This window comes from Scatophagus argus, chromosome 1 (genome assembly GCF_020382885.2).
Source record: "Scatophagus argus isolate fScaArg1 chromosome 1, fScaArg1.pri, whole genome shotgun sequence".
Taxonomy (NCBI): Eukaryota; Metazoa; Chordata; class Actinopteri; family Scatophagidae; genus Scatophagus; species Scatophagus argus.
Genome location: NC_058493.1, coordinates 14,210,964 through 14,238,659, shown reverse-complemented (window position 1 = coordinate 14,238,659; position 27,696 = coordinate 14,210,964). Strand labels below are relative to the sequence as shown.

The 27,696-nt window shown below is 39.9% G+C and overlaps 2 protein-coding genes across 6 annotated transcripts in view; one reads left to right on the top strand and one right to left on the bottom strand.

Moving 5' to 3' along the window:
• LOC124064477 overlaps positions 1 to 27,696 on the top strand; it is a 956,368-nt gene that overhangs the window by 883,890 nt on the left and 44,782 nt on the right. The gene's annotated exons all lie outside the window — the stretch shown is intronic.
• ppfibp2a (PPFIA binding protein 2a) lies at positions 1,987 to 18,505 on the bottom strand. Of its 5 annotated transcripts, XM_046385167.1 has the most exons (21): positions 18,151 to 18,505; positions 15,812 to 15,898; positions 14,729 to 14,842; positions 12,865 to 12,996; positions 10,548 to 10,640; positions 9,276 to 9,387; positions 8,465 to 8,526; positions 7,725 to 7,794; positions 7,442 to 7,566; positions 7,276 to 7,352; positions 7,130 to 7,190; positions 6,851 to 6,989; positions 5,774 to 5,915; positions 5,044 to 5,172; positions 4,618 to 4,768; positions 4,335 to 4,446; positions 3,978 to 4,066; positions 3,733 to 3,855; positions 3,194 to 3,319; positions 2,902 to 3,090; positions 1,987 to 2,808 (listed from the first exon to the last, which is right to left on the bottom strand). In XM_046385167.1, the coding sequence occupies exons 1-21, from the start codon at positions 18,196 to 18,198 to the stop codon at positions 2,587 to 2,589; spliced, it is 2,403 nt and encodes an 800-aa protein (XP_046241123.1). In that variant the 5' UTR covers positions 18,199 to 18,505; the 3' UTR covers positions 1,987 to 2,586. The 5 variants fall into 5 exon arrangements, with proteins under 5 accessions (XP_046241123.1, XP_046241138.1, XP_046241147.1 ...); XM_046385182.1 differs by lacking the exons at positions 14,729 to 14,842; positions 15,812 to 15,898; positions 18,151 to 18,505 and adding an exon at positions 13,896 to 14,097; XM_046385191.1 differs by lacking the exons at positions 14,729 to 14,842; positions 15,812 to 15,898; positions 18,151 to 18,505 and adding an exon at positions 13,910 to 14,096.

The window sequence follows — 27,696 nt, the reverse complement described above, 5'->3', positions numbered from 1 at the left end:
TGAATGCAGAAAGCAGTGAAAAATAAAAAGGAAATCGGATACATTCAAAGCTGTTTTGACTGTAACTTTTAACTTTCTGAGAATGAGCATTTCCACTCTGACTATTTAAAGTGCATCTTATATCGTTCAACTCCTGGCCAATGCAAAAACACCACGTCTCTTCTTTGGAACCGCATGAGACTGACCCAGTGTTTGATTAATGATGTGACATCCTCTCGTGTCCTTTGTGCTGGCATGACACTCATGTGCCAATCCGCCCAACTGAAAGTGTAATTACAAATGTTGTGATGCCGTGCAACAAGCCACATGCAGTTACAGTAAACCAGGGGTCAAAGCAGTGTTAATGAACCGAAAAGGGGAAACTTATATGGTAAGCAAAATGGGTGAAAGACAAACAAGGTTTTTAATGACTAAATACTCAGTGGCGATCCTCATAAAGTCAACTCTAAAGGTTCAGCGCTGTCCGTGTTTATGGCATATGACACATCCACAGGCAACACTGACATCTGCTGGTTTAAAATAGGGGTTTATTTTTAGTAGCCATCACTTTGTGTCAACATTTTATGAATGTGTATGCTGTCTTTAGTAACATATATCTCATAAATCCCAGTCATTCATCGATCACGATTACCTCCTTTGTAATTCAGACTTTTACATTTAAAACACTCTATCCCAATCCTCACGTCTGCAGCCTTCTAATAGCCATTTAACATTGATCAATTGAGTAGTGTTACACACTTATCAGCAGCACTAATTTATTTATGAACCTGTCATTTGTAATCATTGATTGAGATGTTCTCTGTTAGGAAACTAATGATATGCAAAGGTAAAAGATTCCCTAATTATTGTGTTTGGTCTAATTGAGGCTGTGTGGTTCTGCCAGAGGGTTCAGAGGGGAGCTGACTGCTGCCCTGTCTGCCACATTACCAGGTGTGCCAGTGGAATCTTTGCAGATTCACTAGGACCAAAATCATTTATTGAGACTTGTTCCATTACAGCACCCGATCTGCATAAAAATGAAATATTCCCACCAATACCGGCTCTGTCTTATAATACATGGCATTAGATGAAGTGGACATTAGTTTAAAGCATGCAAATAGCAAACCTAATCATGTCTGCTGTGTTTCATTTGGCCTTTGAAATACAGCATGTTAAGAAATGCCGTATAACCACTGCTCTGCCCTGCTTAAAATCTTCTCTCTGGCCTTTCTCATCACTCCATACAAAAGAATTAGACAGAAGTTAAAGGGTGCAATGAAATCCAGAGATTCCCAATTTATTTTTTTAAAGAACATTATTTATTTTAAAAATGTTGACCCACCAAATTGCCAGAATTATTCTACTGAAACTATATGCTGTATACTGCTCTTATATAAAAAGGCAATGCTGCTTAAAACCAATTTAGATTTAAATTGAAGCTGTTAATATTCACAAACAAGAGGGCCATTGATTGTTTGAAACAATTATTTTTATAACCGACCAACCACCAACCAAATCAAGGAAGGATTCTTGCCAATTTTGTCATCAACAGTAAAGCCAAAATTTGGAATTTTTCACTTTAAAGAACCTGGGCTGGAACAGACCAAACCACCTCTACAATAGTGGTGCCCCAAGCCCCATGATGATTTATGCATTTTTAATTGTTTGACCAGCAGTGGGCAGTCTTGCATCAAATGCCAATTCAAGATCATAAGACCGATCCTCAGGAAATGATGTCATCGTAAACGTTAAAATTCCTTGCTCCACAAAAGACCATTTTTGATGATGATTATTTAAAAGTCTCAAAACCTTAACCTGAAAACTGCTCTCATTCACATTAAGTAATGCAAGTTATAATTTAGTTAATATTTGTTCAAACTGTTCAAAAACAGCATTAAGTATTTAAACACCAGAGGGCAGCAAAAGCTTTTGCTTTCATGGAGATTGGAATATGGACAAATAGTTGGGCTTTTTTCTTCTCCTCAAAAACATTCCAGCAAGAACAAGTTTTGTCCTAATGTTTATTATATTATTGCGTATTCACAAAAATCTTATAAAACAAGACAAAGTTCGGATAGAATAATGCCAATAATCCTTGTCGAAGGTGCACAAGAGTGAGTGTACAGTCAAGACTCGACATTATTAAATTTTTAGCTTTGGTTGTCAGTCATGTAGAAAATGAATAGGATACATTCTAAAAGAAATTGATGTAAATTATTATACTGTACAGCCAGTCCAGTTATATAGCAAGAAAAGCTAATCAATATTCTGACTAAAGAGTAGATACAAAATGGTCAGTAAAATGCATTGTTTTAAAGCATAGGTATGCTGTGTAAGGAATGCAGAGAGCAGCTTTCAAAAACAATTAACACTATGTCACCATTCATCATAATTTTAGATAAACTTTGTTTAAGCAAAATGTGAATCAAAATATTTAGACAACAATGAACATCACCTGCTAAACAGAGCGTCTTTGCAGCCCATCCAGCAAATCACCACATAGATTCATCTTTTGTCTTTCATCTCTCCACTGAGTCACAAAGTCACGTAATGAGGGGGAGAGGAGGGTGGTGGAGAGGGGTTGAGGTTCCAGCTGTATTTTTAAAATTATTGTTTTGGGCCATTAGCTTGAGCCCTTGTCCCCACCTGCTCCCGGCTTCCGGCCTGTCTGTCCAAGGTCGGGCTGAGACCCTTAAGTGCTGCAGAAGACAAGCGAGAAACCCCATTCACTGTCAGTGCTCCACTGTCTATTGGGCAGATGTAGTCCATAGATTCATCAGGTTTCCTCTTCCTGAGGTGACTGAATTGGGTGAAGCCCAGCTTCTTTGGCTGAAAACACAAAAAGCACAACCCATTTATGTATTATTTTCATTTGTTGATTCTGCATTAACCACATTTGGTTCTTAGACTGTGTGCTCACACCTTTACTTTAGCAGTGGTGGTGAGGGGCACATGGCCGGTGGCATTGCCATACTCTCGCTTCTCCTGTGCAGCCTGAGTCCCCACCAGGGCAGAGAAGGCAGTGGTGAGGTGGCGGCGGAGCAAAGTCTTCTGTGGAGGAATATTTAACAGCAGGGCCAAAGTCTCTGAGCTGAAGCGAGGCTCCAGGATCTGTAGAAGACCACGTTGACAGCAGCAAATTTAGGTTTCCAGGCATGTAATCCCAGAAGGACCTGATAAACTTGCAGACAAGCTCAAAATGTTCATTACTTACAATCAGCCCACCATGAACACCACTGCCTCGTAGATTAGGAGCGTATTCAGCCAGATCCACTGCTCTTAGCCACTCCATCACACGATGGTTAGACCACTGCACCACCTCTGAGGGAGAGGGCTGTTTCTGTAGCGGTTGAAAATAAAAATATTAATTATCATCATTCTCCTTTGCATCTCACTCTTAACTGTTTGACCCTTCTTGTAAATACACTAGAAGTGGGCAGAATGAAGCTTAACAGCACTATGACTTTGGAATCAGTTGTTTGAAAAATGCTCTGTGTTTGAAAAGCATTTAACGGCTGTCTACCTCCATCTTGTGGGCTACTGGTGTGATGACACTTTTTTACCATTTTAGAGCAGTATCTCAGTCAAACATCTTTGATTAAAATGTCTTTGTCTTTGAATGTCTGTAATGTGCTCCATTCTCTCAGATTTGAGTGCTAACATTTCGAATTTATACACAAAAGGTAGCATAACGAAAAATACAGGACATCTGCTTCATACATACAATGCACCCTGGCATGATTCACATTTTACCTCTTCTCCTGGCCTTCGTCGAAGACAGTTGGGGTTAAACTTGTTGGCATGAAGGACATGGATGGCACATTTAATGCTGAGGTGATGAAGCTGACTGGTGACCTTGAGAGTCAAAAGGTCATTCTGGGTAAAGGGCAAACAGACATCAGTAAACTTTGTGGAAATTATACAAATGCATTCTATACAATGTATTTGCAGGCCTCCAATAGAAAATGTTAGTTGTTACATGCAGGTTTAAGTCTTACCACTGTGAGGTATTGTATCATTCGGCCATCTACTCGAGCTTCATGGAACTGGTCTTTATACTGAGGCAAACCAATATCATCCAACCAACCTAAATGAGTGAAAGTCAGACATAAATGCACTTCACTTGCTAAACCTTTTAATGCTGATATAAGTATCACCAGCTGTCAAAAACATGTTCACTGCTCAGTTAAGCCACAGCGCGTGGTTTTGAATTCTGTCAATATTTGCATTTTTTTCCAAATACGTTTACATCTCACACATTCCGCTTCTTTGTTTGCCTTGTGCTTTGTGTCTATTTGTAGATGTGATTCAAATGAGAACAAGTCCAAAATATTCCACGTAGATAAGGCTCTTACGGGTGACCCAAATGTAATCCAGCTCAGATGATTTCTCTATGACTTTAGTGGTGAATGCATTCAGAGCAAGCTGCAGCTTCTTCCTGTGCAGTGGATTCTTCATACCCATCTCCTAAAGTCAGAAAAGACAGCTTGTCAGACAGTTTCCTGTTTATCCATGTGATATTTTTCTCTCTAATCTAACACTTTTAGGTACATTTGTTAGGTCATTCACACTACAACATTGTATATTTATGATGTTTTTTTAATGCAAGGCATTAACTGTCTTGTTTTATTCTCTGACCTTCTCAAAATCCTGAGGTGTGGCAGACAGCAGTGTCTGTCCATTTTCAACCCACTGTCTAGTGAGATTGACATACTGGCCCAGTCCGTAGTCCTCCAGCCAGCCACACACCTGCTCTTTGGTCCACTGGCTGAATGGAATATTCATATCTCTGAAATAAATTTATTGCAAGTATTTAAATGGTCATCTTCATAATAGCATTTATTGAAAACAGAATTTGTTATGTTAAGAAAAGCCGCAGATCCTCTTTTCTTTTCAGTCTGTAGGAAACATCAGAGCAACATCAGTGGGGACGAGGCAGGAGAACTAAACCAAATTATTGTAAAGCAGCAAAGTATTATGGCGAGAAAAAACAAAGCAAAACATTAAACACTTAAAACAGCAGTATTATACTACAAAGCCAGGTAGCAGCACGCCAAGCTTTACCGTGTGGAGTTGTAAGATTCAGGGGTCCGGGTTAGTCTGGGACCTGCTGTTGCACGCAGCCCCCCTCTTCTAAACTGTCCAGCATCTGGATCTGCTCCTTGGAACCCGCCAGACTGGGTTCTTCGAAGTCTGTATGGATGAGGGTAATCTCTAGATAAACTTGCTGGAAACTTCTATCATTCTCAAAACAATAATCATAAGAATAATAATGATGATGATGATGATGAGAAATCTGGAGTCATCAGTATATATTAACTTTATATTTGCTACATGGGCGATACTGGAAAAAATACTGTTGTCTTTTAATAGTCAATACCAACTCATAATTTTTTACTCAACCTATGACAGTTTTGTGTAAGTATGTAATTGTCATTTTACATGAAGAGTTTACTTTCATGTAAAACTTTACATTCTTTGTACTTTACATTTAGTGACAGGGCGAGCAGAAAAATTATTTAACCTGTGTAAAAATGATTTCTTTCTAAAAATCTCTTAATTTTCTCTTTACATTAAGTAAGCTTACAAATTTTAAGATTAAGATTAAGATGTTCTAAAGACACGATCAGTTATGTTTGATATTAACCACATGACATTTAAACTTACAGTACATATTTATGCAGGTAATTAATTCAAGTTTAGGTCTGTTTAATGTCTGGTGGTATTTGTTTGGGCCTACATCAACATCTGTATTGATGTATTGTGGATGTGTCAGTTGTATTTTCACACTCACTTCCCCCAGAGTCTCTTGAAGCTCCTATTATTCTTCATGTACTCCGGTGACCCCACAGCTCGCTGGCCGGCTTGTGTATTTGCTCCAGAATGAAGTGGGGAATTATCACTTGAGGTGCTGTCATCAGCTTTCTCCAACTTTCCTATAAGGTCAGAAAAACCACAGTCAGTGTAATACGACAAAGTACAAATATGGTTCACATTGTATGAAAACAGTGCAGATGATCACTTAGATTTAATAGCTGCATTTAATTAGTCGAAAATGGCAGTTTACTTGTGATAATTGGTGCAGAAAAGAATTTCAATAATAGAACTTTGAAAGGTTTTGCTCCTGCCATCTGTTAAATTTTAAATATTGTGTGGTTGAGCCACTGATGAAGTCAAAATCCTGATGATGATGATGATGATGACGACAGGGGAGAAAGCTGTAAAAACTTTTTTTTTTTTCTCTTCTTCTTCTCTTCTTCTGCATACCAAATAGAACATTAACAACTAAGTCACACACATGTGGTGGTCTGCCTTTTTTACAGAGCGCCATTCAGGAGAGAGAGAGAGAGAGAGAGAGCAGGGGTTACAGACCATTTAGTTCAGCAAATTATTCATCGGTTAATGCACCATGAAAAAGAGGGAGTTTCAGCTAAAATTTTACAAGGTGTGATCTTTATGATATAGGCTGCAGTCACCACACTACAGCAGAATGCAGCAGAGAGAAATCAGGGTGGGGTACCACTTAAAACTGGTCCTTGAAGCTGAAGAAGGGTGGAGCTGGGATGAATGTGGTTAATCAGAGAAAGAGAGAGAGAGGGTGTGTTTGGTAAGAGAATATATCCCATGATCCATTTGCTCTGTCAGGGGCCTCTGCAATTATAGCTGTGATCAAGGGTGCAGTGGTCGTCTGGTCAAAGGAGAGCGGTTTGTTCCAAATATGTATGCTGCCTTTGCTCGTGGGAATTACCGGCCTTACAATAATTCCACAGAAAATGGAGGTCTGATCCTGTATCAGGGATTATTACTGCACACTATCCGTCATGTCATAAATAACATTCTGTGAAGTCTGAGGTAATGTGCCTGGATTTACTTTGGCTGGAGTCCCCGTCTTCACTCCCATCTGGAGACCTTTGACTCTGGATTTCACTGCCGCTGTCTCCCATCCCATTCTGCTCTGACAGAGAGGAAGTCACAGGCAGCGTTGGACTTCTGGTCTCACCAACACCACTCTGGATAAACCCCGTACATGTGCAAACAGAAAAGATGGCATGTTTGCTAATTCAAGAACTGTAAATATGGGTATAAAATAATATGTAATAATAATGTAATGTTCTGATGTTCTCTTACACATCAATCATGTAGAAAATACCTTTTGTAAAGGTCCATTTGTTAGGTCATTCAGGCTACTTGATAAAATCTGTGGTTCTGTTCTGAGGAGACAAATGCACAATCGTCTCAGTAAATTCCAACTAAGAGATGTTGGCGATGTCAGTTGATGAAAAGGTGCTTCACTACCTGGAATCACTTTCCTTCTGGACTGATGAAAAAGAAGTTTGTTGAGAGGAAGAACTATTTGTAGAAATATGTGACACCTGTGATGAGTAAATAAAACAAAAAGGAAAAAAATTACAGAAACTAAAATGATAGACAAAATCATTTGGCTGAAATTGTTTGCACCCACTTCAGACTTTACATCCTCAGATTTTGCACTAGCCGAGTCTGTGTTCTTCATTTGTCCATGCTCTTCTTCCTCACTGCTGCTTGACAGAGTCCTGCCATTTGACAATGAATGAACAGCAGGTGGTGCTACAGTGACAAAGAGAAGAAATGTTTTCTCTTCAACTTAAGCAGTGACATACATTTCTATTAAAGAGGAAAGTGTGGTGGCTTTAATAGCGCTCCATCGTTGCAAACATAAAACACATGCTGCGAGGGCAGGATAACGGAGTGAATAAGCAGTTTACCTTGCCTTGTGGTCTCTCTGAATTGCCTGCACTGATTCAGGAGCAGAGTGAGCTCTTCAATTCGTCGGTCCTGAGGAGAACAGAGCGAGAGGTTGAAGGCCGACAAGATGTTTATCTATGGCTGAAAAGACACATATGGACCATGCTTCGCCCTGTCATTGGCTGATATGCTACACAAAAGTCTCTCTTTCACCATATGGCCTTTACATCAAAGTAGAGCATAGGGAGGGAATTGACAGAGGCCGAGCTGGGAATCTTAGTTGTGGTGACCAGCTGTATGGAGTGTGTGTCTTTTGAAGTGGTGCCTGTGCCTGGTTTTGCCATGGCTGTCTTAATGCAGCTCGCTCCAAAATTAGGCTTGGCAGGTCGCGGCCTACTTAAGTGTGGCTTTGCCTGAAATGGCTCGCCTTGGGGTGTGTGTGTGTGTGTCCGCACTCATGTGCCACATGTAGGCCTATGTCTGCAAGTCTTTAAAGTCCAGGATTCTCTGGGTGGGAGAATACAAAAGCCCCTGTGTACTATAAATGGTTAGTGGGCGGCGCCTTTGAGAAATGACAACATCTATAAACAGTTACCTTCTAACTTCTGACACAGCAGTGATGATCACACTTCTATATATGGGCCAGTAAGACCCTTTACATTGTAGTAAACTGATGACAACACACACTACTCTGTGCAGCATAATCATATACAGCTGTGCTGACCAGAGAGAGAAGGCTTCCAGTCCGCTGGCAAATTACCTTTTCATCATTGGCAGCTACCAGTGATTTCATTCCACTCCTAAGCTTCTGCAGTTCCTGATCTATAAAGAGAAATGGTGATTATTAATATGTATAAGCAGCTGCTCATGTCATATAAATTAGCATTTTGTATGGATACATATGGTGGGACGGTCATTAACGAAGAAAGGGAAGGCAAATGTACATGCTAGCATGTTGTAGATTTATTCGTCACTAGAGTTACAACTTAACTGATTTTTTTTTTTTTTGATCTACCCAAACCCAAATAGACATTTCTTTTGTAACAACTGCAGGCATATCTATCTATGAAAGACAAAATTAAGAACACACCAAACATTGTGCTTTCAGTAATTTATGAAAACAATGAAGACGCCAAAGGGAAGAGACATAGTGCATCGAGTAATTTCGGGAAACCGTTTGGTTATTGTCAGAGCTGCCCCTCGGACCAGAAGGAAACAAAAGATAATAAAATAACAAGACATGTCTTGAGAGAGGAAATAAATGAAAGATCAAAAGTAGACAAGGCCCACGGGTTTAACGTGGTTTTTATTAAGTACTGTTCAGGGTCGTATTTGGTGTTTAGCCTCTTCCTGCACATCTCTTTTGAGAGAGACAGACAGAGACAGAGACCCATGATGAGACAGTGTATTAAGAGCCAACACAGACTTTTCCCCCAGCTGTAACTGCAAGTTAATGAATGTAAAAAGGGGTCATTAACTGTGTCACCTATCAGACTGGGTAACTGAGTGTCAGAGTGAGAGGATGTGGTTGGCAGGTTGGCAGAGCGCTTGAGGCTGGGTGCTTTGCTTACCTCTCTCTGAGCTCTCCAGGGGCAGAGAGGGTCTGGCCATCAGCTGGGTGTGCAAGCTCTCGATCTCAGCGTTCTTACTGAGCAGAAGCTGCTGAAGGCTGCTGATCTCTGCCTGTGGGTGTCACACAGTAAGGAATATTAGCAGAAAGGACATTCAGTTCAGCACAAATGCACTGCAAAGACATCTGTTTACTTGTCTGGACTTTATAGATTGTTGTGAAGTAAATTATGGAGCATAAGGGAAAAAACAGATGGCAATAGAGTGAAGTTCAGTCTGATCTATTTGCCAGTATGTGCTTGTGGAAATAAAAGTGGAAGGCTTCATAAATCACATCATACCCTTGTTTTACTTTATCAAAACATTATTCCCCACTGGTTTGTTTTAAAAGGTAGAGTGAGATACAGAAACTCACAAACAAAAACATTTTATAATGCTCAGTATCCGCCATATAAACACCCGTAGACATTTTTTCCAATGTTCATTAAGATTGCTTGATTAAGAAAATGTTTGTCTAAGAATCTACCACCAATAACCATCTCTAAACTGAGATTGCTAATGAATATATTCATGTGAAAGGTAGAATTTGTTGATGGAGAGATGCCAGTAGGGTATTTGTTGAATTTATACACCACACAACAAACCACGTGGGCCTCTTTTGAGAATTGCCAAAATCTCTGAGGTATGTGGATAATTCCAACATCTCAAACATTTCCTCACATGTGACCCTGATGCTAATCACGTTGTGACTGTAGGTTGGCCTGGCAGCACTTTAGTTTGCTGTGAACACATGGCATTAAACATGAAGCAGCATATGTGTAAAACCAATCAACTCACAGTGAAATATATCTAATGCATCCAATACACAGACTCAGACAGCTGTGTACTGGAAGGGAAAGTCAGCAATCGAGTCTGATGGAGCAAGAGAGGTGATGAAATATCGGGAGCGATAATCTAATCTCTAGGAAGTTGATGTCATGGGATCATGCAAAGGGATGCAAATAGGACACTAAAAAAGGACTAAGCCATCATCTATTTCTACAGTGCTTTAAAATAGAAGGTAAAATAGTTCCCAGACTTCTTAAGAAAACATAGGTGTCTGTGAATGAGAGAGAAACGCATGGAAGTAAAGCAAAAGAGAATGACTCACTTCACTGGCTAGAACATTGGATTGGACAGCATTTAGGAAAGTTGAATGGACAGTTAGCAGTGGAATTTGAGCACAGATGGTGTACTGCAAAGTCCAGGCACCAAGAAATTCAGTTTTCTTTTACCTTTGTTGCCTTAAGTTTCTTCTCATACTGTAACTTCTGATCCTCCAGGTGCTCCACTTTGTCCTTGAGAATCCTGAGCTCCTTAATTAAACTCTAGAACAGAATGCATGAGGATATTTAGCTGTTTTAAAGATTCAGGTGATGTTAGTAAATCTGCACACATTACGTGACATGAAATGCCCCTATTAGTTGTGTCACACACTGATGCATAACAGATGAATATGATAAGCAGGACGATGAGGTTATTTAGTGAGTGCTTGTTTCATCCACATCTGAACCTAAAGTATATATACACACACACACACACACACAAGTGATACGCCCATGCTGTACACAACACTAGAAGTCATGCTGGCAGACTGTGCCTACACATTCTCCTCCACAGTGGTGCTGCTGCTCTGTTTCTGAGCTACCCTCTTCCAGGCTGTGTGTGTTCTCATTCGGAGCCTCGTCTAGTTTGTGCGTCACCCCTGAGGTTCTGTCGCAGGAAGGCCCAGGGTTTGAGGCCTGGCCCTCAGTGGACTCAGTGGGGCATGCCACTGAAGAGCTGCTGTCAGCCGGGATCTCCAACGCCTTTTTTTCCTGGATCTTGCTATTGATCTCCTTCTGAAACCTGCACATCTGCTCTTGCAGCTCACTAATAAAATTCACGACAGTCTGACAGATGCAGTGGGGAAGAAAGAATTAAGAGAAACGTACAGAAAGAGAAGAAGAAATGTGTGTATACAGTCTGTTTGTGGTTGTGTGTAAGTGCATTGTTGTGGAAGTGGGCTTTCAGTCTTTTATTTTCTCTACCTCATGTGTCTAGTTTTAAGCCTTAACACATAACTATGATAGTAAACCTGTATTAGAAACACAGATCCCTGGCTGGTCCCCATATACAGACAGACTGGGCCAGTTAGTCTCATCTGGTGAACACATATTTGCTCATGAACCTGAGGTTCCCTCTTACTTTGGCCAGAACTGTTTCAACATTATGATGTGCCAAATCATGCATTCCAGTTTATCAAAAGGGGACTGGCATTGATAAACTGCTAAAGGGGTGAGTAGGTTTGCCATCCTTAAGAAGTGATCTTTGACCATGGCCCTTCAGCAGCCGAGTTATGCTCGGACTGTGGACAGAGGAAGTCTCACTTGGGGTCCAGTACAGCGGATATGACAGATGATATTGAGTGCCTTCACGGCTAAATTTAACTCTGGGTTTACTGGCTCCACAGCAAGAAGGCGTCCACATGGTGTGTGTGCATGTGTGCTTGTGTGTGTGTGTGTGTGTGTTTACAAGCATCCATGTAGACGTGTTTGTGTAGTGATGGCAGCATGTAGGAGGCCAGTAAAGGGTTCAAAGCAGATTTTTTCCTATTCTTTTTACATCCGAGCAGCTGTTGTAGGGAAAGTTGGGCTTGTGCACATGATGAAAGCAGGATTACGAAGTGCCGAAACACTGCTGTCTACTAAAACACACCTACAGTATTTAACTTCTTTCTGTTCAGAACAAGAAATGAACACCCTCTAAACACCAAAGCATAATTTATTACAAATATTTTGTTTACTTAATAGATGTCAGATGATTTGATAACATGCCTCCACTTAGGAAGAGGCTCATTTTTTCAGAATGGCTTAGTCAACCTTTACCCACCACCAAGAACAAAATTCTCTGGGCTGAAGCCTACACACACTCATATTTGGCCCACCATCCATCATACCAGCTCTGCTATGCCTGAACTCTTTTAACATGAGGACACAAAGGCTCTTTGACCAGCAGTGTTTTGACAGTAACTACATACATTACAGTATCCTGTCTGGTAGTAACATTGCTTTCCCTGCTTCCTTTCTCCAACTTATACAGGCACTGAATGCCCAGGATGTCTGCTGGTAACCTAACACATCGGTCTTAAGCAAATACATGATTCAGTTTAAGCGAACCAAAAATTTAAACCCCTTGGAGACTTTTTCCTGTAGACTTTGCCCAGGAACAACAGAGCCAGGGTTTGGGTGAATGTTCCCTTCCATCCGTCCAGAAAGTGTTTATGGTCTTCCATAAAATCAGCAGTTGACTTGAAGGTTAGATCTATCAGAACACAAAGCAGTTTTTTTGTGTGTGCCCTTGTCATTTTTGGCTGAGTTAGCGTCATATTTCCAGGGACTGAAGTGAAACAGAATTTCCTCGGCTAAACCAATTCTTCCTTGCAAACAGTCCTCAGTGAATCAAAACTGTGTTGCTAATGAATGAAATGCAAGTACATCAAGTCCAACTGGTACTTACTCATCAAGGCAATCTTATTTTAATGGCACATATTAGCTGTGTGAAAAGCCTTACCTCTGCTTTGTGCTGCTTTTCAACCCCATGGCTCTGCTTTCCCTCCATGTCTGCAAGCTTTATTTTCAGGTAGGACACCTCCCCCATAAGACTCAGCTTCTGGTTCTCCAGTGACGTCCTATGCAGGAGCTCCTGTAATCAACAACACAGAGAAACATCATGAAGGAACACAAACAGAGATGGAATATAAACACATCCCTTTGATGACACACAGCACTCAAAACTTACTGAACAGAAGCAACATTAAGTATGAGGCACAACAAGCTTCCAGTTCTCTAATGACAGTCCCCTCAGAAAAACCCACTGGTTTCAGACGCTGTTTGAGTGGCTAAATATACACAACCCATGACCACTATTTATAATGCCTATTTCACAGCTCACTCAAAGTACACAGAGAGAGAGAGAGACGGAGAGGAAGAGAAAGAGAGTGAGAGAGAGAGAGAAAGCGAGAGAACATTCATAGAAAGAACGTTAAAATAACTTCGACAGGTGCAATTTCCTGTCAGTGTGAACTGCAGCTAAACAAACTCAATGTTTAGGAGACTATACAGTAAGCCTGCTAAATGACATACTCTGTGGCTGTCAGCCTTGAGAGTTCAGACATGCTATGCAGGCACATGTATTACTAATTTTGTGGATGTCAAGCAGGTGCTAAATCAGTCCAGAACTGAGCATCAGGGGCAGACAAACTGTATTTACATAGATACATCGATTTAAAAATCTCCAGCTTTGGAAAATATCTGGGCTTCTTCTAGAGTGCATATGGAAAATGTTAGAGCTTTGTCACCAGGAAGAGATTTACGGCTCAGGTCCAAAGCCTCATAATGACCATGTCTCCAAGAAACCAGCCCTGGCTGCCCTTTGATACACTGCGCACATACAGCACTGAGCATTAAGTTCACAACTCAACTGATAGCTAAAAGACACATTCCTGGCACTAGTGAAATGAATCTGAATAAGTGGGAGCAATCCACTTTGAATGGAAATTTCACAAGAGCGGTATTATAAGAAGGAGCTGATCTGCATAATACCTGGTTCATCTTACTTCAGTGTCTGCCTGCAGCAAAGGAGGAGTAAGTGCTTTTCCCTCATGGATGCAATGGTTTCAAGCGTCTTGTAGTTTCAGTAGATTTAAGTTTCATACAGCCAGTCAAGTTAGTGTTGTTTGTGGCATTTAGCAGAGTCTCTGTTCAAGATTTGAAGTCAAAAGCAAACAACTGAAAGCTGGAGACATACACTTCGAGCTCTCAAAGTTGCACCACCCCTATTCTTTCTCCCTCCCATATCTCCGCCTTTTTCAGCTGTTCCTCCCTTACTCAGTTGTCCCGATTGCCTCCCTCTCTCTCTCTCTCTCTCTCTCTCTCTCTCTCTCGCTCTCTCGCTCTTACTCTGTCTCTTTATTTATTTTACTTTACTTACTTTCTCTCGGTCTCTGCCAGTATCTCTCTCCCTCCCTCCCTCCCTCTCATTACAGGTTGGGGCGTGGCTAATGGTGCTGTAATCACCTGCCCAGACAGACCAGTCTGGCCCTGCACTCTGAGACACTGTTCTGGAATGAGTCTGAGCGTCCTAAATATTTTGGTTGTCAAGGTAATTTGCAGACAGATGCGCTGCAATTTTCTTCCCAGGAAGCAGAGTTCATCCCGTGTTACATTCTACAGCTTATGAGAAAAGACTGGACCTGCAGAAGAGTCATATTTAAAAATAGATGGACAGTCAGGAACCCTGACACATCTCACTGAATGTAAGGACATTATAATATTTATATAAAAGCCTTCTGCTGAATGCCAAAGTTTCCTGATTTTGGTCCAGTAATACATCATGCATCTGGTATTGAGAAAGGCCAGTGTGAGATGCTGTGTACCTGCTGTAGCATCTCCTCTGTGGAGTTGAGTTTGTGCTGATGCTCCACCAGAGAACTCTGTAGATCGCTGATCTTGGCCCCTTGAGCCTCCACCTGGTCTGTCAGCACACTCACCTGTGTGTATTTGTGTGTATGGACAGAGGTTTTTGGAGATATTAGATACTTTTTTTCAACACTGAAATATGATGATAAAACTGTTTTGCCATCATTTCATGTTTTATCACATAATTGCAGCCTTGGCCTGGCATTATTCCTCAGGCCTCAGATTCTAAGAGTTTTACTCAGTATACTTTAATATCAGCTATTTTCATTTAAATGCTGTGCTAGTTATTTTTGTTGAAATTCTTACATCTGTGCCAGATCAAACAGTGCACACATTTCCTTTGAGAAGAAATGAATGATCGTTTGCGCCTCAGTGGGTGCTTGCACCACTTCAGTGGCTCCAGCAGTGTCAGCAATAGAGAGAAAACTATTAAGGCCTCATAATAGCTAATCACATCCTTAAAAGCAGGTCCAACCAGCCAACTGGAGCTGATTTTACAAAGTAGTGTTTTATGCGAAGCCGGGAGAAACAAACAGGGCACCTGCTCTCAAACACACCTACAGCACATTGGTGCTCGCCTCAACCTGCCTGAGATAAGCACTTTTTCAGCAGTGTTGATAACTGCACACACCTACGCACACATACATACGCAGACAAACACATCACACTAAACAAGACTTTCTAGTGTTGCAACAGCACCAAACCCAACTGTTGCTTTGCCCATGCAGTGGAAAAGAAATACAGCAGTTTCGCAACATTTACAACACAATTGCTCTGACCTACCTTTGCCCCTTCTGCCTCCTTTCATTTCCTCTAACACTGTTAAGTGATATGGGCACTGTTCAAAATCAGTTCCCATTAACTGTGCCGTGTGCTGTGTCCTCGTTTATTCGCGCAGGCACACATCCAGTGGAATTGATTATGCTTTAGTTTATATGTATCACCACATACACATTTTTAAAGGTTGCATAAACCTCACACAAAGGCATACAGAGATACTATTGTTTTGTGTTTTGTGATGTAGGAGTGACTAATCGCACCTGCAGAATTAGTGACTCTTTGTCTCCCTCCAGACGTGATAACCGCTCCTGGTAGGACTCACTGTGGCTGGATGAATGGAGGTTTACCTTCAGAATAAAGGTCAGCTGTTAAGTTCAGTTAGTACACTGTTAATACAGAACAGTTGCCCAGTGGGTCGAATTTAATTTTCTTTAATGAGTTTGCAACCTCAGACACATACACACAGATGCACAAAGACACACACACACACACAACTTTCAGTATCAAATGCTCAAGTGTTTTGTTGGGTTGTGTGTGGGGAAGTCTGTAAGAGGTTTACAAGTCCTAATCCAGCATTAAAAGTTGTGTACAGCATTTTATACTGGCTGATTAGTGGAAAAAAAATGTCGGGTGAAGGCTGAGCTCAGGGCTGTTTGTGCAGTCAGAGACACTTTAGAGCCATCAGTGTATAAGGGAAGTAAAGTGTAACCAAATGAGCTCAAATTTCTCAGAAATCCAGGCTTTAAACCACAATCATGGAAACATTATGTAGCCCAGCATCCATCATCCTCAGCCAGCCAGTTCAAGTGGTTTGCAATAATTTAAAAAAAACATTAAGGATTTGAAATTCTTCTTGTATTTTAACAGTTTAATATTTGAATGCATAGTATGAATGCCAAGCGCTATTACAGACATTGTTTAACTTAAAGGCATGATATACAGAAATTGCCTGTTTCTGTCTGTAAACACACCAGTAGGCAGTTCTGGAGAAAGATAGTTGATTGTCGAGTCTCATTCTCAGGTCGTCAAATCACCACCAACCCAGAACATCAGTACTTAATCTCCTGGGAATGAGACTAAGTACTTAGAAAATAAGGAAATACAGGCAGAGGGCAGAGTCTGTGCAGATGCAGACACAGCCTTAACTGTGACCACCATTTCACTTCTGACCACTTCTACTTTCTCATTAAAGATGACTGAGAGGAATTGTTTTGTATGGCTCTATACATTTTTGAAAATTTTCCTTGAACGATTAATAGCATTTTTTCCTCCACAGTCCCTCCTCTGGCCTCTTGATATTTTTCTTAGTTCACTATTGTGCTAAAATAGACCCTACTTTAAACTGTAAATGGCTGCCTTAATTCCTGCTCTGTGCTTAATTGTTCTCAAACGATTTTTCAGACATTTTAAATTTTCAAGTGTTACTCTGAGTAATAAAATAAATGTATGCGCTGTAATTCAATCCAGAATAATAGTCCAGACTTTCTTTGGAAGGCTACACAGTTGTAACTGGTGTTGACTGTCAGAGAGGTGCTGAGCAAAAACATTTTGAGGCTGTAGTTTTGGTGCAGTTTAACACACAGCTTTGTTTCAGTCATTGTGGTTGTCTCAGTAAAAGCAAAACAAAAGATATAAGTAGGGTGGGATCCTGAGAGCTGATACCTTAATTTTTTAACGGTCACGACTGCACATTTTTTTTCCCACATTGTTGTGTCACATTCACTAACTTGCTTCTGCCCTCCCCTCCTCTTTCCCGGAAGTTATAGCAACAGACGACTAAATGAAACATGCGTTACCTTTTATAAAACCACAGATTTTTCTGGTTTTGAGAATTTCCTAAAACAGTGGGCATGTACTGTAAGTACACAAAGGTCTGGTGTTTTTAGACATTTTAATGAGCATTATGTCTTTAAACTGAGATGAGGAAAACACCACAGTGCTATTTGTATTTATTATTACATAGAACAACATTCTTGTGAAACACCTTGCTAGTTTGTGTTGGAAATTTGTTGTAAAAATACATTTCTACCTACTAAACTGATTCGCCCTTGTAGATTATTAAGTAATAGCTAACATGAAACACCATGAACCAAAGGCTCAAAATTATACCCAATAATAATGATTGACAAGTGTCTGAATGAAAAGACTTCCTCCATGGATTTAACATTCAGTAAGAATTATATCCTAATGGAAGCAGTGAGGACTAATGACTTCTTAATGGTAGCAAGATGGTACATGTTGTCCAAAGGCTCCCTATAGGTTCAAATGGCAGGAAATGATCTCAGCTGACCTGCATATCCATTTATCTTTCTCCTCAAACACTTTAACTTCACGCTCAGTTTGTGCAGTTATCCATGTGTAACTCTTAGCAACTGTCTCAAACCCTTCCATGAGCCTTTTCAGTCTGAAAGGAGCACACGTGTTGTAAATTCTGAAGCACACCTCTCCATCTCACAAACAATACATGCTATCCCCTCAATTTATGTCCCATTACAACCAGAATTTTGTTGAAAAAGCAGCCACAGTGCAAAAGTAAAATAAAAAACCAACATCTTTTTTGCAGTAAAAGGTATAAAGAGCAGACTTGCAAATGTCTTACCTTCCTAAGCCAGGCAAAATGTTTGTAGAAATCAATATCATACTCCATTCTACAGGCCCATCGTACTGTAGTTCAGGCTCTAAATATTAGATACTAACAGAATTTAGCCAGTGCTACAAAACATCAAGGAGGATGAATGAAAGCCAAAATCCACAGCAAGACAAAACAATGGGTCTTAACTGTGCTGTGCTCTCAATCTCCCTGAATTCAACTCCATACTGCAGTTATAGAGAGAGCAGAGAGGACCTTAGTCCATGTGGTTTCGAGTCTGGGCAGCCTGAGACTTTTAGAGCCGAGCCGAATAACTCAAACTATGCCAGCTGGCTGTACTCCCTTTCTTTCTTCTTTTCGCTTTTTTCTACCTCTTTCTAACTCCCCTTTTTCTCTCTCCTGCTTTCTCTCTCAAGCACGCTCAAAGTGCTTCAGTATTTACCACATCTCTGCATTTCTGCTACAGATGTCATCTTTTTCTGTCTCATTGCTTTCTGTCTCCTGTACCTTTCTCTGTGCGTCCCTAGCTCGTTCTCTCGCTCTCTCTGGAATACCTCTCTGTCAAGCTAATTTTTTTGGGGGCTTCCTAAAGGGGCACAGGGAAGAGGAAACTTTTTGCAGCACATGCTAGTCAGATGTGGTTCAGGGCAAGAAGTCAGTAAAGACGATGCAGAAGGGGAGGAGGCAGTGGAGACGACTGAAGGAGCACGTGAGTATAGAGTTGACAATAGCTAATTGTTGAAGTTGAGTAAAAAAGGGAAAATACTGGTGTCGGCTAACCTGGACCAAAAAAAAAAAAAACTAAAATAATAAAAATAAGGGGGGAGGGGAGGACAGATTGAAGGAAATAAGGGAGATCTGAGCAGTGAAAACAGGAGATCTGGATCTCATTACTGGTGCAGTTTGCAGTAGATCCAGCTTCAAGCTTGCTACAGGAAAAAGTCCTCCAGATGCTGATGACCAGGATCAAAGACCACCACCATATCAGGCAACTAATAAAACCCATGAACTCAAAGATGTAGAATGTAGTAGGCCGTAGTAGTACAGTATGCCAATTATTTACAATTATTTACCAGAGCCCTTTCTTTGTGTATTGGATAATTCAGATTGATTTTGGATTTGCATATTGGGTGTTACATAATGCTGTTAAGGTTTGTCATCCATCCCCATCTGAGTATTGAGGGCCTTCAGACATGACGCAGTACTCACCTCATTTCTGTCCAGCCATTTTAATAGAACGTTTGCTGTATCAGCAGAGATTTGTTTCCTGAGCGAGTCCTGTTCTTCCTCACTCCCCTGGCCCTCCAGCACTGCCCTGAGGGCTTCAGTCAGCTGAAGAGCTTTAAGGGCAGGGGGAAGGGTCAACTGTGAGGTACACTGTGAGGACTGGTACTCAGTGCCACCTAACCGCATAAGAGCACTGAACAGCCCCTCACCTACTTTGCCTATAGAGAAAAGATCAACAGGAAAATAACAGAAAAGTAACAAAGAAATTGAAAATTTGATTACTCAAGCTAAATTCTTGGATATCAGTCCTGAGCATACAGTTGATTGGGAAGTGACAGGCTGGCTGCACTGCAATAAGAATAATCCCTGAAATTACCTCTTGAGGGCACCATTGTGCTCCTGTGTGGCTTACTGGATGGAAATAGCATCAGATGCTGACTACTGTACACTGTGGGTTCTGAAATCCAAGGAGATTCTGTGAAATCGTCATGTCTAAGATGCACAACTGACCTTTCATACGCTATCTGAAGTTGATCAAAAGTGCAGCCGTGCAGTCAGGAGACAATATGGACAAGTGCAAAGTCATGCGATGTAAACATTTTCAGCAGTGTGTGATTTGTCTTTAAAGTGTGCTAATGGCTGGACCATCACCTCTATTTATAGAACTTTGTCTTGTGACCATGCGCAAAAAGCAGAGTGCTGAGATTGTGACAAACAGCACTGACTAAAATGTATCACCTCCACTAGAAAATACAGAGGGAAGGACACCAGTAAGTCACTTTAGTAACTGGTTTATGCAACTAGGGTACTTATAGGACTTATAAGTTGAAAGAAAGTTATAAGTATAAAAGAGTGTAACTGAGTGTGTGCCTGATTGATCGATCAACAACAGTAAAGAGAAAAAAGGTTACATATAAGTTCTAATTCTAAGCCTCAGCATCTGAAACAAAGTGGTCTCATCCTCAACAAATTCTATATATTAAATCTATTCTTTTCTAGACCCTGTTTGTCACTTATCCATCACAGAAAGCACGGGGCTGTTGCTGGTTACATGGAGGCCTGCTATGACAAACTGAGCAGTCTAATGAAGGCCTGATAATTAAAACAGAAACTCTTACCAGAAATAATGTCATCCATTTGTTCCAAGGCAGCTTCCAGCATGTGGCTGGCATCCGACGCCATGTTAAACTGTCTTAAAACAGCACTTAGTTGATCCTCATTCACTGGTATGAAGAAGAGTGTTAGCTGATGGAGTAAGAGAGGGCAAAAGATCTTCAGCAGACAGACAGAACTTCACAGACTACTCCCCTTCCTTGTCACACTTAGATCCCTTTACAGCAAAGCTACAACAGCTGTCCTGACATCTGGGTGACTTACAAGTAAATAACCTCCTGAATGTGGCTTTTGGGTTTAAACTCTCCTCTTTCATTTTGCGGCCAGTGCCTTACCCATTGTCAGGGCTGTTATGCACATGAAGCCCAGTGCTCATATTTAGAATAGTTTGTTTTCTGTCTCTTTTTGTTTTTGTTTCACTTGTTTGTTTGTTTTGTTTTTCAATCCACACTATTGGTGAATGAATTCATCAATGAACAAAGTGGAAGAAGTAATGGTAATTGTGTATTAAACTCCAAATCATCCGTTTTGGTGGAGCCACAGAGGTCACATCAGCACACTGGACCAGATTGTGATTGACAGTGATGACAGAGAACCTGCTTCATAATGATAAACAATGCTGCATAAACCTGGGGAAAGCAGCAGCAGGCTGAGCAGTTGCACCCATAAGAGCTTGGTGTCTGGTAGTATTTCATTTACTGCTATGACATTAAAGTGTTTGGTGTTTGGACTTGCATAACATAAATGCAACCCTGACACACTGCGGTCACTTGTGAAACAAAACAGCACCAGCAGGATAAGGCTGTGAAACAATGATGTGTGCTTATGAACAGAAAGCTTTCCTGTGGACAGAGAACACCTCTCACCTGAAAAGAGAATTAATCTTTTGCTGTTATTATTAATTAATAGTAAGATAAATTAATATGCAATTCGATTAGCAATTGCCAATGTTGTTTCAAAAGGCCACAATGAGTTCAGCAAACTGAACACTTTATGCTCACACTTGCATGTGGTCTAGTAAGAAATGATGTTAAGTTTAGATTTGTTTGTAATGTGTTTGTTTCCTTTTATTTCAAACATAAATCCATCAGCTAATACTTGTATCTGTTCTTCCAGTCTCTTTTGAAGGGCAACTGCACAAATGCCACTAAGATTATAGCTGATCTAAAGCAGCTTCTCATTAAGTGTGAGTAAGTTGACTGGTTTAACTGGTTAAGCGCCTTGATTACCTTCCCTGTACTACCTTTTCGTTTTTTGTTTGACCTCATTAACCATGCCATGTTATTTACGGCCAATAGGGTGCACCATTTGTCTAGAAAAATTAACATATTTTCACTCAGAGACGTCTGCCATGCTGTACACTTATGAAACATAACTAGTCTGCTCAAATGTATAGACTAATTTTGCATGAAATTCATGGTTTGTTAACTATACTACAGGTTTACCAGTTCGTCTTTGAATCCAAATGTTAGTCTGACTTCTTTCTTATATTCAAACATGCTCTGTAGCATTTATTTTATAGATGTTTATTGTCTATTCACATCCCTAGCTATGATATCAATCCATCCAGCTACATTTTGGTTAAGCACTGTGTGAAAGTACATGCACACTAAACTGTTGTTTAGTAATTATTCACACTTCAGTGCAACTTCTAATAACTTTACCAAAAATATAGGTCATTATTTGATATCACATAGACCAGGAAACACATTTGCACTTGGACACTGGGTTTATTCCCCATGAACCTGTTCTGAGAATTAAAAATAAATAGTTTAAGAGCTTTGAAAAAAATTCACAGCTTTGCCAAATATGAAAAGCTTTGTTCTTTCTATTGATGGAGGATAGAAGTAGACTATCGCTTGGTGGGCTTTGAAGTAGGCCTAATCCTGCCACAATACTAGGGAAAATAAGTGAAAACTTGTCATTTTATTTACTTTTTCATTTGCAACATTCTGCTTGAGCTCAAGCCATTTATGCACATAACTATATTTGGCAAATGTGTTGCTCTCTATGTATGTTCTAATACTATAACAACTGAAGTTGATGTCACCCACCGTGGTGTCACCCACTAGTTTGTGGACTGTGGAAGTTCTTAAGCTTTCAGTTTGGCATTAAGGTCATTGCATCTTGGTTTTCTTGAGCCAGTTGGCCATATTTAGATGAGACGATGGCGCTGGGGAGGGAACAAACTGCGATGCCTCTGTCCTGATAAGATCTAACTGAGAACACAAGGACACTTTGTGACTTGACAATCATATGATAGTCACTCCCGGAAGAGTAATCTGCCTTATCACCTATTTTACTCTGAGTGGGACCATGAGAAGTGAACACCGTGATGTATTGAAAAAGACTTAAAACTAGCAACCAAGACACTAAACTCATTAGTAAACATTTGATCGAGGTAATAAATCAAAGGAGAAGTAGGGTCATTTTCAATATGCTTACTTTTAATTGGACTTCTTTGACCACCACGGACAATTGGAAATAATGAAGGTTTAAGTCACTTTCACATTGGTCTCTCTTTTCAGACCAGGAAACTCCATCCACTTACTATACTATTTCATTATTTTTCAAGCTCTGTGCTTGAATAACTACAGAGCGTGGTGGTTTATTTCATTCCCTCCAGTAAAGACCATAAGCTAAACTGTACTGACCATTATTTCTTAATGTATCACCGTGACTAATTCAGTTTTCATTATTTAGCTAATCATAAGCTAAGAGAAATAACAAAAAACTACACCTACAGTCCTGTTTGTGTATGTGTATGTGTACTGACACTTTTCAACTAAAGAACGCTGACTTTGGTGTCAACAGTGTGTTCAGGTTGTTGTGTTTTCCGTTGAGTTGAAAATGAATCGTCTGGAACATGAGCTACCAACCCATGGTCAGTTTAGGGACTGCTCTGAGCAGATCCTGCTCCAGCTGATGGGAGCAATTACTGCACCGGGGGTGAGGGGAAATGCACTGCCTTTCTTATATCTGCCACGCTTGCACAACACCGACATCACTGCAAGACACTAGCAACTGGAAAAGAGAGCACTTCTTGAGGTTGAGATCAAGACACTCTCTCTCAGTCTCCACAATCTCCCTCTTCTTTTTCTTCTTCTTTTATCCTCTTTCTGTTCCCTTGTTTCTTCATTGTTCCTCTAATTATAAATTAAGTGCAGTTGTGATTAAGAAAAATGGTTAGGGTAAGAAACTGTGATGAAACATGTTGCTTTTGTAATAGCAGTTTCCATGTATTGATGACAAGTGCAGAAAAAAAATTATATCAAACTAATGCAAGGTTCAGTTCACTATAATTTTGTTTTCATTACTTGCGCACAAACTTCATAGAAGACCCTAAAAGTCTTTTTTTATCTCCCGTCTTTCCGTGAGACTGTTCAATGGCAATGGATCATAAAAAGTGTGTACTTGCCTTTTTTCCCCCAATCTTTTGATAATACTCCGCTCTGATACAGACCTTGTCATACTGTCAGACTGACAACTCTTCTCTGAGTTGTTATACTGCACCTTCCTATAGTTACACATGACTTGATTGTGTCACAAACAGTGTGAATGAAGATTTGAATAGAAATGAACAGAGCACACAGACTAGTGGAGGCTTGAGTACTTGCTATTGCTTACAAATGCTCTTGAGGGAAAGCAAACCACATTCTACACAGAGTCAGCGATCCCTTACAGTGTCACATTTTGTTCTGTCAGTGCTGCAATGAAATTACTCACATAATGTCGAAAATACAGTAAAATACGTAGCCTACGGGACCACACATCTGGAGACAATCTCTCAACTCCCAGTCATGGAAGAGAAGAAGAAGGCTTCCGTGATTCTTTTCATTTTTAGACAATTGTCAGTTTAAGCTGTTTTTCAGTAGGTCTCGAGGCAGGAAAAGACAGAGTATGTCATATAATATATGGCTTGTATGATGTATTCCAAGTCAGCCGGTTTAAATGTTGCCTGCATCCACAGTCTGCATTTCACAAAAGTAATTAGACAACAGCTTAATCAGATCAGCATAACGCAACACAGCTCTGAAATGCTAAACATCACAAGTGTGGATAACAAGACACTCAAACCCTCATCAAAATGTAAGAGAGTAAGTAGAAGAGGTTGCATAAACATACAGCTCAAAATGCAATATGCTATCGCCTCTCTTAAAGATGTAATTGGAAGATAATCACATCACTGAGGAAAGCTGACATTGAAACTCTTACGCACGTGCAAAACATCTTAACTTTGTTTCACGGGCTTTGAAAAAGGCTCATAGTTGAAACATTTGCTTTCCTCTTGCAATTCTCCATAAATGAATAAGGCTGTAAGGTTGTAATATTTCTCTTTTTCTCCATAAGACGTGCTCCCCTTTTTTGTTTGTTGTAGTTAATACAAGAGAAGCAGTTGCATTAACAGTGTGTCCAATCTCCACAAAAACGGTAACAGCATTACTAGAGAGACAGGTCAGTCACAGCTGAGCAATGTTTGTGCTGTATGCCATAAGAGCTTTGTGACCTGGGGCAGCATGCAGTGGAGTGTGACATAGCTTGGGTGAGATTCTGTACCACAAAGATCACTTTTCCCACATAAACAAAGGTTTGATTTCTAAATTCATCCTAAGGGAGAGAATCTGCTGAAATAGGAGGTTTTAGGGTCTTATTCACAAGTTTGGGCAAAAAACAAAAAGACAGACATATCAACATCATGGGAGCATTTGTAGCAGTCACAGTCGGTCCCTAAACAAAATGATTTACAACCTTGCTATACTTTTTCTTAAATATATGTTACTACTGTACATGTGCTAGTGTAGAGTTTATGTACACTTTATCTACTGGGTCTATCAAGAAAAATCTTTGGGGTAAGAAACCTCATTCCAGTGAGCAGTGATGTAATTGTTAGCAGTGTCCCAGTAGATAATTCAGTATCATATTAGCCATTTCCCATATGAAGATCAAGTAAAAGTGGTTCTTTAAAATCAGAAATATCAACATCCTATCTCAAAATCTATTTTGTTTCATTGCCGGCAGATACAGAGCGTAGTATTCCTCTATACAATGCTCTTCTTGTGGCTAATTACTGCTCCCCTGTCATACCACTGTCATCCTATCTGCCTCTGTCTGTTTCACTTTTTATTCAATCAAAAACTAGTAATAATATACGTTATTTTGTATTATTAAGTTACTCGTCCAGTCCACTGATATATTTGGATTTAATGAATGAGGAGTGGCATTGCTGCTTCACATGGGGTTGATTATCGTCGTCCTAATTTACCGACCACATACTTGTGGACACTTACTGCACTTAAGCTAGAAGCTAGTTAAACCATTATAGATGGCTTTGTAGAACTAGAGTTATAATTCTGTATCATTCTAGTACTGTGTGAGAGGCTCCTTTGTGAAAGTAGTGGATTTTGAAAATTGAAAATAGGTTTTTAACAGACAAATTTGATTCAGAACAGACAATTGCTAATAGCTGTTGGACCTAAGGAACCATACTGACTTCTCAAACACAATATTCATTTCCTGTGTAGAGAAAGTGCCAGACAGATAATTATATCACCATTCTTTTCACCATCATTCTACCCTTCCTTGTTATCATCAGCCAGGCTGGATCACAGTTGTACAGCCTACCAGAAATGTGTCATACACAGCACCCACTACCAGGACCTTAACAAGCAGCCCACACTCCTCTGTCTCTGCAATGACAACCCACACCCACCCCCTCTTTTTCTGTCTCTCAGATTATATTTCATCATGATAGACACACAAGATGAGGTATAAACTGGGGCAGAGTAAGTGAACAAGGTTATGATTATTAACCCAATGGCAGCAGTCTAGCTGCCATGATGGCACTATGGGTTACCCTTGACAATCATACTGAGAAGACCTGCATTATTCATCTGGAGCTCCACAGCATCAAGCCATCTAAAGATAGCAGCTTTCATGAAAACCTCTGAGATAACATATCTATGAGAGCGGCAGATGAACAGTGCAGAGGTCAGGTCGAAATTTAGACTCACAAGGAAATTGCTATATGACTTGAATACAGTATGGTTGAATACAACCATGTGCTCTCAAAAAAAAAAAAAAACAACACTAAGACAAAACAAAATAGTTATTTGAGCGTCAACAGTACATCATGTAGCAAACGGGAAGCTTGGGAGGTTTGCAATACTGAATGCAGTTTTTGTAAGGGTTTTCTGGAAGCTCCCATAAACTAAATATTTAAATGGTTAATCCCAGAGAAGGTTAAAGTAATGGAGCAGTGGCATTAAAAAGTGAGGAAAAAATATAATGTGAATACTGCAGTATATATAACTTATTTTTGTTTTCAATGTTATCCCAATTTTTTTTTAATTCATCAGTTTGAAATAGTAATTGAGCTGAACATTTTTTGGACTAGAGGAAACAGGTTTCTGTGCATGTGAGATTGATAAAGCAATAAATTGTACAGAAAAGCTTTGTGTACTTCACTCTTAGCTTGATAAGCTCAAACCGCAGCAAACTGATTATGGTTTCTTTCAAGAGATTCAGATTTTTAACGATATGGAACTTTACATGATATGGTGTGTTCTGTTCATGCATAGACACAGAAGATTAAAATAATGATACAGGAGATGAAACTGAAGTACAAGGCATTATCAAATTTTGCTGTTTCTCAGCTTCAGCTCTTTTTATCCTGCCAAGGGATGTCTATTATTTGACATGAACAGAACTTGCTGTTCAGTTGCTCAGTTAATACAAAGCAAGAAAAACACTGTTCCTTTTAATCCTTCTGTCTCTTTCATCTTAACTTAAAGTGTAATTTGAAATATGATATATGGGACACATGAGCCCCGATGTGAAACTATACAGTCAGAATCTTTTTTTTTTCTCATTTTGAATCTGTCCTTGAATATAACATATATATATAATTTATATTTTTTCTTTGCTACTAACTGAGTAAAAGGCAAGATTCCTTTTACAACCTGCCATTACTTGATTCTTCTCCACACATCTTATGAGTAGTTTAATGTTATATACTAGTTCATTTTACAGGGTCTTTACTCCCCTATGTTAATACAACAATCGAAAGCGATTACGAAAGGGGGATATTGCTAAAACTACACTCATCACATTACACCACACTGTATGTCACACTTTGAAAACAGAGAACATTTACCATACATTTGTATGCTTTGACTATTTCTCGAAGTAATGCAAATTGCAAATGGTTTTCAGTAT